The sequence below is a fragment of the Chaetodon trifascialis genome, chromosome 15, assembly GCF_039877785.1.
Source record: "Chaetodon trifascialis isolate fChaTrf1 chromosome 15, fChaTrf1.hap1, whole genome shotgun sequence".
Taxonomy (NCBI): Eukaryota; Metazoa; Chordata; class Actinopteri; order Chaetodontiformes; family Chaetodontidae; genus Chaetodon; species Chaetodon trifascialis.
In genome coordinates, this window is record NC_092070.1 from 8,979,279 (window position 1) to 8,990,830 (window position 11,552).

Consider the following 11,552-nt stretch of genomic DNA (forward strand, 5'->3'; position numbering starts at 1 on the left):
AAAACGAAGTTCAAGTGTAAGCATGTCTCTGAGATGTTCTCTTTTTTCAAGTCAGTGTCTTTGTGTGTTTCCTGTCTGTTTGCAGGCCTGCAGTCTAGATTCGTCACTCTGCCCCGCCTCTCTCGCCTTGACAGACAGTTTCAAGATGGAGACGTCCGAAAGGGGTCTCTACCACACAGCGGTGGCATCACGCTGACGCGCTCAGACTCCCTCACTTCGTTCACTGTAGACCTTGGCCCTTCCCTGATGTCTGAGGTACTGAGCTTGATTGACAACCCCACCTGCCTTCAGATGTCTAATCACAGCCGGACAGCAGGCGAGGAAGCGGAAGGCGAGGAAGAGAAAGAAGAGGAAGAGAGCTCTCTCACAGAGACGCCTGTGCAGAGCCCTGCGGTGACTTCACCAAACTCTTCCACAGGAAGCGGGTCAGTCAGCAGGGGGCGCTTTTATAGCTCTAACCGGACAGAGCAACAGGAGGACAGGAGGTCCCAGAGGTCACCAGATGAGTACGCTGGGTCCCCTCACAGAGCAGAGCCTGCCATGGAGGCAGAGAGGTTCCAGAGGGCAGCTGATGTGCTGTCCCGCCATTACGGCGGAGGCTCCTTCACGAAGGGAACGAGGATGCTCAACAACACCACCTCTCCTGCTCTTTCCCACGGCCGCAAAACACCATATGCCTTTTCTGAAGAGGAGGAAGAGATCAAAGTCTAGATGTTGAAAGTCTATGAAAGAGAGCAGAAACTTTCCAGTGAGCTGAATTTTGGGTTCAAGTCAGAGAGGCTGAATGTTGATATGATACTCTGATCTTCCTCTCCAGACACGTTCCTCCCCCTCTCACATGCATCTACAGCTCATGTCACTGATCACCCACCAGATCCTGGTCTGCCTGCAGCCTCGACAGGATGGCCGATGCTGATCTTGATCCTTCCCCTCATGACGTTGCAGCCGTGATTTTATACAGATTATTAAAAGTATTCTAAAGATATAAGTCATTGAATGAGTCGTACACCACAAAATGGACTCGTCATGACAAACTATTAATAATGACTTTATGTATGTCAGTATGTCCCACCTGCATTAATTATACCCATAACAGTTGAGTGGATATCCTGGGGAACAATTAAATTTGAATGGATTTTTCTTTTTCTTTTTTTCACACAGAACATCACTCACTACATCACCATGATGTTCAACAGCAAATTTATTTCATGTAAACAAAGTCGGGTTAAAAGGTCAGAGGTCAAGCTGAACCAGAAATTTGAGGACCGTTGTTTTATAACAATTGTGATAAAAGCTCTCCACGATGTAAATAAATTAACTGTGATCAGGAATAATGGTGTGGTCAAAACTAAGATAGTTGTACAATTACAGCTGATAGTGATGACTGCACCTCTAACATGTAGAACTGTTTATCAAGCTTTCATCAGTATTAGTTGCCTTTTTTTTTCTATGTGGCTGAAATAATAAAGGTCTGATCTACACTATACATGTCATTTCATGAAAATTCTGCTTTTGTTTGTTCACTGCTTTCTGGGTTCATTATTGGAAACATAAATACATCTTTTAAATCTAATAGATCTTAGAGTTTTTCTTATCGTTGGCACTGCTTCATGTTGTAGGTCTTAATGTCACTGACTGGCATTTGTAGCCTGCATAATGGATGGTCTGGGCACCGCGCAGTGATAATATTCTCCATTTTCAGGTAAAAAATGTACCTTTTTTTGTCCAATCATAGTTTGCAATTCTGTTAAAAAAAAATAAGAAGAATCATTAGCCTAACTACATCTTTAATACTTGTACTGTACTGTGTGGGTAATGTGAGCTTTAAGCCTAACAAGGAAACAAAGTGCTTTCACTTTCAGTTTTCTTTTTAACATTTCTGAGAAGTCACGTGGATGAAGAGAATCTCAATTCTTCACATCTGTGACATCACAGAGTTAAGAGCATGTGGGAGGGGTCTGATCTCATATATAAAGTGGGTCTGCAGGGATTTCTGACAAGGCAGCCGCATTGTCACAGATCAGGCAGAGCTCAGGACACACGACAAAAGGTGAGATGTTTCATTTATTTTAATCTTTGTCATGAGTGAATGTGTGGTCAGGACATTTGATCATTGGACTACATATCATGCAGGCAAGCTACCGATCAAAACAGGTGTCAGTTTTTGAATTTTAATTGTTATCCCTTTACTCTAATTCTACAACTGACTGCAGTTTAACCTCTTCAATACCAGGCCTGTTTTGTTTACCTCCTATCCGAAATGACCTACCCAAAACAAATAAAGTATATCTTCACAACTACAAGGGCTGTATGAATAATCTTGAGGTCTCAAAAGAAAACTAAGACCTGTGAGATTACTACAGAAGTCAGAATCAAGATATGCGTTACTGCGTCAGAGTAAATTCATCTTGAACACAGTAGAAATTTTTAATTATTTATCCGCCAAAAAACATTATTTTGATGAAAAAAAAAAACACCTTTAAATCATGTAATAATGGCCAAATTCATCTATGAATTCGTTAAGTCGTATCTGATGAGTAACTGTGCAAAAGTACATGCCAAAATAATGAACCTGAGCAGTTTTACGGATGTTTTCACACAGGCGCTGGTCTGAGCGCATCTTAGCGGAATACCGTTATCTCGTTGCAGGCTCACTAACAGTCTTCTCTGTGAGGACCGTTCTTCTGTTTGCTGTTGTTTTTAGTTCTCATAAAAGGATAAAATGCAAATAAAACAGTAAAATACACCTCGGGCTGCTCAGCAGGGTCCTCTGTGACCGCTCTGCCTACTCGTGAGCTGCTCACTTACCGCAGTCAGTAGCCCCCGCCCTTCCCCTCCCTCCGCCCCATTGTGCAGGACCCAAGTTCACCATAGAAACACCAATGACGATACAGAAGGAAGTAAGCCCAAAGATTGTATATTTGATGTGAGCGCTCCCCTCACTCTAAAACCCCCCTCCTCTCTATGTAGACAACCAGGACCCTCGCGGTCGATCTCAAACTAACACAGAGTCAAAGGAGTAGATAGTAGCAGCGTTTTTTCGAGCGGGAATATAACTTTAGACCACAAAACAGCAAATGTAAGACCTACTGTATGATTTTGAGAAATATTTTTCTGATACTGTTTGGCTGCTGGCTCGCCGAGTTTTCGTCGCACAGTGAGGAGGCAGACATCGCTGTGTTCGTCAGACTCTCCGCTTTCATAGGATGTCAGGCTTTTGCGGCTTGTATAAAGTGGTGAATGCTGGAGGCGCTGTAAAGTGGACCTAAACTATTTTCGTGTTTTCGTGATATGCCCATATCATTTATTGCAGTATGGATGGTGTTTCGTTTGGGTGGCAATGCTTGGTAGAGGCTTTTAGCTGAGTTTCTCCCCTTATTCTGGTATGCTACAAGTTAGGATTGGTGCATACGAGTGTGACCATCGATCATCGACGTGCACCCGCATCCCACGTTGCCTTCTGTACAGGGGGCGCCCAAACACCCTACTTGCATTTTATGCTGAACGTGCCTAAATATACTCCTCCACGTTTCAAATGGATGCATGAAGTTTGTCACACCCTCTTAAGTCCCACTGACTAAAAACCTCAAACATTTCACCTGCAGGTCAATCATCAGGCTGTTCAACAACATGTTTTATGTGTTAGATGTGCTACTTTTATTTCTTTTATCAAATAATTTACTCAGCTTGAATAGTAATGTGCATTAGCAGCACTAGTTAATTGTTGTGTTTGGTGTTTGTCTGTAGGGCTTTGTCTTATGACTCTGTGAGGATGAAGAGCAGATAAGATGGAGGCAGACAACCACGACAACACAGCAGCAGGAGGGGGAGGAGGGTCTGAAGCCGAATGTCTCACACCCAATGACAAAGGTCGTCTAACATTTTGAGTAAATGATCTTTCATAAAGAATGGTCACTAATGTATGCTGATGCTGTGTATTCTGCTCTGTCCTACACGCCCTGCAGAGGATGAGATGGAGGAGAGTGAAGCCAATGCCGAGGTAAAGGCAAGAACTTTTCACCTTTATTAGTCATCATTATCTCACCGCTGCACTTTGTTTTGTACCTTGCTCTTATTTTATATGAGGAGAACTAACTGTTGAGTAACATTTTCTCAGTGTGGTCCAGTGAATGAAGCTGGTGAAGCTCACCACTCAGAGAAGAACAATGAAAGCACAAGTGGAGAGTCTGAAATCAAGTCTGTACCACCTGCAACCAACCGGCAAGGTAACATTTCAATCAAGAACTGACTATAAAGCAGATTTTATAGATCATATATGAGTTTTGGATATTCTGTCTAGCTTTGTTTTAATGATCTCTGCATTATGATGTTGTGATGTTAGTTTCCATTTATTTTGTTTCAGTGATGCCTAAAAACTGCAGAACAGTTTTCATTCAAACTGTATGATTTGTGTGGTCAGCACATCTCTGTCATTAACATTCTTGGTAGGGAAAACATCTGCAAACTCCTGTTGAATCAGGAAATTCATGCCTTTGTTTAACTCTTACCGTATGGGCTTCAGAACAGCCTGTACAGCTCAGGAGTGCAGTGGTTAGAAAAAGCTCTTGGGAGAGGATCACTTGCTTATTTAATGACAGTTGTGACTCATGAGCCCGATGAAAAATGTGAAAGTGCAGATGAAAGATAGAAGATTATAACATTCTAAATGTTTTGTAAGAAAAAAACATTTTTAACATCTCATCATTTTTTGTGGCCCTCTTATTACAAAGTTCATTATTCTGCTGCAGGTACCTTACATATGGATATGAGTGGAAACAAGGTAAGAAAATTTAATTCATGAGAACTTCAGCCCTATTTACTTTGTATCATATTGTATTATGTTATGATTTACATACAGTGTGTGCTTATTTACATGTTTACAGCAGCCAATGAAGAGAGCTGAAGAGATCAACAGGAAGACACAATATCAAAGAGAAACTGAAACGCTGCTTGGCAGACTTCACCTTCAAGACAAACATAAACACAAGTTTTCACCAGCAGATTTTCTTAAAGTGGGTCCACCTGTGAAACAGGACCAGGACACATGTGAGAAAGATCTAGCTGATACTTTTCTTCAGAGGCTGATGATGTTAGACTACAGAGGCAGGTATATTCCTGTAAGACAAGACAGTGCTGCAGGTAGCTATTCAACGCCTGTTCCAGTGTTTAACACCCCTGAGACAGATGACAGTGACTTAGACGCCCTTTTTAGCACCCGTGTAGACTCTCATCAGTCAAAACAGACTCACGTCCATCCTATGGATGTTCAAATGGCAGTATTTCACTGCTCAGACAGCTTTTTTAAGCAGAACATGATCACAAAGCTATCACAATGTCAGTACGCCTTACCGATGCTTGTTCCTGACCTGGTCACAGAGGATATTGACTGTCCTCTGTGGACATTCAGACAAATAAGAAAAACATGGAAGATAACTCAAATCAGAGATAATTCAAACATCGTCACCATGAAGAACATGCCCATCTGCGAGGCTGAGACAGCCATGGTGTTATTTCTCCGTCTGGGCTCACTGTCACTGTCAAAATCTCAGCTGATGAACACTTTGATCAACGAGCGTCACAACACCTTCTTCCACAGAAACTGCCCCGGCAGCACCAAGTCTCGTTATTTGATGGACAGGGTGGCGGAGATTGCCTGGTATTGCCCTGCTGGAAAACTCAATGATGCCTTCACTGACTGTGTTGCCTTCTGTAATCTTCATGGTGATGCTCTCCTGTTTAAAAAACAGCGTGACATACTGATTGAAAAATCTTCAGTCTGTGTTGTTCTTGTACCAACTCTAGAAAAAAGCCAGAGCAGTGCAGGAGTCATCTCGGCCCTTTTCAAGTCTCAGAAGCCTCTCATTATTCTCATTGCTGATAATGATTGTGGTGCGATTCAAATGAAAGAGGGAAAATACAAAATAGGTCTAAAGGACAGCAGCCAGTCAAGTATCTCTGATGAATTGAAAGGAATCATCAGAAACATTTTGTCCGGACCACATGCATCCTTCCAGCTGGAAACCATGGCCGAGGTCTCTGGAGTCCGAGTGGATGAAAGCAACAAACTCTGCCAAAAAGGGAAATCTGCTGCAATGAAAACAGTACATTTGCTTTCTGGGATGGATGTTTCAAAGATAAAAGATAAATTTCTCCCTTGTCAAGGCCAACTGTGGCACAAGTGGTGCATCATAAACAAAGAATTGCATCACCTCAAAGGACACATTGAGAAGGAGAAATGTGAAAAGCAACAGAAACTGATCAAAATACGCCAAGATCAATGCAGTGCTTCCTGTAGTCAGTTGATGAAGTCATTCATTGAAAGCCTCTCATCTTTGTCTTCAACAGAGAAAGAGTATTTCCTGAAATGGACTCAGATCTTAATAGATGCCCTCTCCACAGATGACCTCTGTTTAATTCTGCAAAAATATGACGAAAAGTGGTCTGAGGTCTTGGCTTTGAAGAAGAAGCATAACAAATCTGATCAGCTACAAAGCAAGCAACATGAGCTGGATCAAATATCAGCAAAACTACAGGCAGCAACCTTTGGCTTGGAACACATCTTTAGAGAAATGGGACAGATCTATGAAGCTCATGCATCTCTGAAGAAACAACCAAAGTTGGGGCAGACTGACTGGTCCAGATACCCAGCACTGGCTGCAGAGCTGATGGTATCAGGACAGCCAATGGAGTTGATGGATGGCGATGCAGGTCATGTGCCTGTAACATGGATCTCTAGTCTTTTAAATGAAGTCATTCAGAAATTGGGCGACAAGAGAGTTTTTGTTTTGTCAGTTTTAGGTGTACAAAGCAGTGGAAAATCAACAATGCTGAATGCCATGTTTGGATTACAGTTTGCAGTGAGTGCTGGCAGGTGCACCAAGGGTGCCTTCATGCAGCTGGTCAGAGTGTCAGAGGAGATCAAGAAGGACTTTAAGTTTGACTACATTCTGGTGGTGGACACTGAAGGACTGCGTGCTCTCGAGCTGGCAGGTAACACCACCCTAAACCACGACAATGAACTGGCAACATTTGTTATTGGTCTGGGAAACATGACATTGATCAACATCTTTGGTGAGAATCCAGCTGAGATGCAAGATGTTCTGCAGATTGTTGTTCAGGCTTTCATGAGGATGAAGAAAGTGAAACTTTCTCCAAGTTGTGTGTTCGTTCACCAGAATGTTACAGATGTTGCAGCTGCAGAGAAAAACATGGATGGAAAGAGACGGCTGCAGGAGAAACTGGACAAGATGGTCCAACTGGCTGCAAAAGAGGAGGGTTGTGATGCTCAGTGCTTCAGTGACGTCATTGCATTTGATGTGCAAAACGATGTTAAGTACTTTGCCCAACTGTGGGAGGGAAGTCCACCTATGGCTCCTCCGAACCCAGGGTACAGTGAGAGCGTCCAAGAGCTGAAGAACTTCATCCTTTCTAAAGCTTCGCAGTCTCCTGGGATTACTCTCTCACAGTTCGAAAGCAAAATCCAGGACCTGTGGAATGCTCTGATGAACGAACACTTTGTTTTCAGTTTCAAAAATACACTCGAAATTGCAGTGTACAGAAAACTGGAGGTCCAGTATGGGAACTGGACATGGGCCCTGAGGAGCAGCATGCTGACCATTGAAAACCAGCTTTATACCAGAATTGAAAATGGAAAACTTGACAAGGTTGAGCTCAGTTATATTTTTCAAGAAATGAACAAAACCTATGGAGAGATCAAAAAAGAAATGGCAACTTACTTTGATGACAACAATGATAAAGAAATATTGGTTCAGTGGCGAGGCCAATTTGAAATCAAAATCGAGGAGTTTCATGATGAACTTGCAAAAGGAGTTAAAAGAAAACTGGATGAGCAGAGCAGTGCTTGTGAAAAGCTTGATGATAAGAAGACAGAGTTTGAGAACAAGCTGCTGCAGAAGAGCAAAGAACTTGCTCATCAGTTAAAAGACAAGGCAGAAGATGAAGAGGAACTTGAGAAGCAGTTCAACTCTGTTTGGAACTCCTGGGTTACCGAGTTAATTGCAGGTGTGAAACCTATTGAGCACATCGACTATGAAGAAGATCAGACTGCTATCCTTCAAGAGCTCGGTGTTGAGTGGTCTCTCATCGGTGAATCCAGAAGCAGTGGCAGCTACAAAAACATATCAGAAGTTGGCGATTACAAGCATTACGTAACTCACACCAAGAGCCTTTCAGCCAAATTGACTGAACTCGTGATGGAAAAGGTTAGGCCCCATTTACGGCATGAAGAACAACAGCTGATCAGATCCCTCATCGACGAGGTTGAAAAACAGTCCCTTGATACGATTAAGAGCAAACCTGTAGTGACAAGGGGCTACAGATCAGCTTACTTGCAGGAAGTGGCGAACAATGTCAAAGAAAAAGTGTCAGAATTTGAGTCAAAGCGGAAATACACTCTGAAGAAGACCTTTTTAGTTGATCTCTTGCTGTATATATTTGACAGAGCAGGGGGTTGGCTGTCAGAGTCCCACAAGAAATTCCAAACGAACAACGCACGGAGTTATATAGAAAGCAAGAAAATACAGCATTATGAGATTTTCAAAAGCTTCTGCAAAGGAAGCTCATCTGCTGTTGTGCTCAGACAACTGATCTGTGAAAAGCTGAAGAGTTCTGCTGTTGAGGTGGTCTGCAACAAGACCGCCATTGATCTTGCCAGACAAATGAAGTGCAATCTCCCAGAATTCAACGGGAACAGACTGGACTTAGAGAAAAACATGTTGAAGTCACTTGCAAAGAAAGAGGACTTTGATGGTTTTATCACCTACATCAGACACCCAAGGAGGCAAGTAGAGACTTTCATAAAGGAGACAGCAGAGAACTACATCTTTAAAGAAAACAAAGAGACAGCACAGAAATACATCTTTAAAAAAAACAAAGAGACAGCACAGAAATACATCTTCAGAGAAAACACAGATGAAGCACAGAGCATACTCCAGAAAAACATTGACCACATCAAAAAACTTGTGAGTCAAGCTTTACTTGCTGCGACAGAGAAAACCAAAACCAAGTGCGGAGGCATAGACATGTGGATGGAGGAATTTTCCAGTTTGCTCAAAGATGAGCTGACATTCGCCGTTTGCTGTCAAAACTTCAGTGACATAAACAATTTCGACTTTCTTAAAGAGGAGATGGAGAAAGGCCTTGCATCCATCACAGAGGAGATGAGCAGAATCTCATTGGATAAGATGAAGGAATTCAGGATGAAGCCTGATGAAATCCTCATCGAGCAGCTGTGTAAGTGCTGCTGGGTAACGTGTCCATTCTGTGCAGCAGTGTGTACCAACACCATGGACGATCACAGCCCTGATGACCACAGCGTGCCTTTTCATCGACCTGCTGCAGTCAACGGTGTGCACGTCATCAACTCAGTGGAACTGTGCATTGACTTCTGCACAACGAGTGTTGCAAGTGACAGAAGTTTCATTCCAGATTCCAAACATCCAGAAAAGCTCATTCGATACAAACAGTACCGAACTGCTGGGCCAAGGTATGCTAACTGGAGAATTACCCATGATGAGTCCAAGCTGAAATATTGGATCTGGTTTGTGTGTCGATTTCAGAAGCAGCTGGAAGATCACTATAATTTAAGATTCCAGGACGGAGGTGAAATTCCCACACAGTGGAGAGAAGTCTCTAAAGATGACGCTATTAAAAGTCTGGATGAAATGTAGAGAGTCTGTGAGTGAGCCAATACAACCACAGCCCAGCTGAAAATCTTTTTTTTTTTAGTAGAATTTTATTTTATTTTTTCATGAGTGGTTAATTTGTATGTTAGTGACAAGCATTCTTTACATTTGTCTTTAACATCAACACCTAGGTCTTCAGTCCACTTATTGTATATATTCTCTAATAGAATATGGCTGTTTTCCTTGCTTATCAGTAAATTGTACATAGAACCAATCAGTCTCTTTTTTTTGACATTTTTGCATCAGATATTGGATATTTCCTGGCTGGTATTCTTTCCTAAGTCAAAATTGTGAGTAATCCAGTTTTCAGTTGAATATACCTAAATAATTCTGTGTCTTTTAGGTTATATTTACTCTTTAATTCGCTGAAAGGTACTACAGTGTGATTATTTATGACATCTGATAACTTCTGAATTCCACCTGTAATCCATATATCCCAGTGTAACTGCATGTTGTGATTGTGATTATTTTCATTACATGTGGAACTGAGGTGATTGCGTTGCTTGAATAAAGTAATAAATCATCTGCAAATAAGCTCAGTTTAAACTGTTTCTTTCTGATCTCAATACCTCTAATTTCTTTTGTCTCCCTAGTTTTTTGAGCCAAGGCTTCAATTGCCAATGCAAACAATGATGATGAATAGTTAATGACAAAGGTTTTGTTAGAATTTCATCTGTGTACACATATGCCTTAGGAGCCCTATACAGGGTGCAAATCATATTTGTAAAACTAACTGGAAAGTTGTATACCTCTAATACCTTAAACAAGTAAGACCATTCTATTCTATGAAAAATCTTTACCTGGTTTTGGTATAGCAGATATAGTCACTTGGTACATTGTTTCTGGAAGATTCTTGTTTTTTTTGTTTTTTTTGCACTGAATTCACCACTTCTGTGAAGAAGGAATCAATTTTTGCCCAGAAAATGATATAAAATTCTGTAGGAAAACCGTCCATTCCCAGAGCTTTTTTGAGGGGAAAATTCTTACTAGCAGATAGTATTTCTAAGTTGGAGATGTCCTTGCTGAAATCGTCAATTTGTTCAGGAGAAAGGCATTTAAGGTTGATTGAATTTAAGAAGGGGAGAGGGTCCTGGTCTTTTATTTCTGATGTATATAACTTTACATAAAATGATCTAAACTCATCATTTATGGCCTGGTTATTCGTGTTGGCTCTGTTTGATGTTTCATCTCTTAGAACTATAAGTTGCCTTTTTAAAACTTTCTTTATTAAGGCGGTCAGATGTCTGCCTGATTTATTTGCATTAGAGTTATGTTTGAAATCCTCCACTTTCTTAATCAACAGGCTGTCCAGTTTTAATTTAGCTTCCTGTAGTTCTTCAGAAATTCTATCGCCCAGCTGAAAATCACAGTACTTCTTCACAACTCACAAATCAGTTTCCTGTAAAACAACATGCACAGATGAATACTGGTAGTAATCTGGGTGCTTATATACAGAGTGAGCAGGTTAATGTGTTATGAATGATGAAATTAAGAGTTCATTATCAATTAATAAAGACACAATGATGAAGAAAACAAAGATGAAACACAGGAAATACATGGAAAAAAAATAACTTGTTTTCCTGCATAGCCTGTACTGTTTGTAGAAAAACGCACCTGTTTGTAGATGACTGATGGTGCATACTTGGTCATTAACTTATTTCATAGTTACCTTTAACAAGTACTGAAAGCCATCTGATGACTGTTCAACTCTTTGGCTCACTGTTCAAGAAAAGATGGTATAGCTTCCAAGTTTTCTGCTGCATCATCTGGTCAAAATAGTCCAATAGTTTTTAATTTCAAATGAAAGATCTGATATTTTTTATTGCACATTGCTCATCAGTTGGCACG

General features: G+C 41.2%; 2 protein-coding genes across 2 annotated transcripts; both read left to right on the forward strand.

Moving 5' to 3' along the window:
- The first annotated feature begins 22 nt into the window (after positions 1–22).
- LOC139343178 (uncharacterized) lies at positions 23–1,492 on the forward strand. The gene is made up of 2 exons (XM_070980663.1): positions 23–35; positions 86–1,492. The coding sequence occupies exons 1-2, from the start codon at positions 23–25 to the stop codon at positions 709–711; spliced, it is 639 nt and encodes a 212-aa protein (XP_070836764.1). The 3' UTR covers positions 712–1,492.
- A 503-nt stretch (positions 1,493–1,995) lies between these two features.
- Positions 1,996–10,845, forward strand: LOC139343562 (interferon-induced very large GTPase 1-like). Its single transcript, XM_070981285.1, has 6 exons — positions 1,996–2,050; positions 3,748–3,870; positions 3,966–4,000; positions 4,118–4,226; positions 4,749–4,780; positions 4,884–10,845. The coding sequence occupies exons 2-6, from the start codon at positions 3,789–3,791 to the stop codon at positions 9,687–9,689; spliced, it is 5,064 nt and encodes a 1,687-aa protein (XP_070837386.1). The 5' UTR covers positions 1,996–2,050; positions 3,748–3,788; the 3' UTR covers positions 9,690–10,845.
- Positions 10,846–11,552: the final 707 nt, after the last annotated feature.

Coding starts and splice junctions, on each gene's coding strand:
- LOC139343562 (XM_070981285.1), top strand. CDS start 3,789: ATGGAGGCAGACAACCACGACAACACAGCAGCAGGAGGGGGAGGAGGG. Junction 3,871..3,965: donor TCTCACACCCAATGACAAAG/GTCGTCTAACAT, acceptor CACGCCCTGCAG/AGGATGAGATGGAGGAGAGT. Junction 4,001..4,117: donor AGAGTGAAGCCAATGCCGAG/GTAAAGGCAAGA, acceptor ACATTTTCTCAG/TGTGGTCCAGTGAATGAAGC.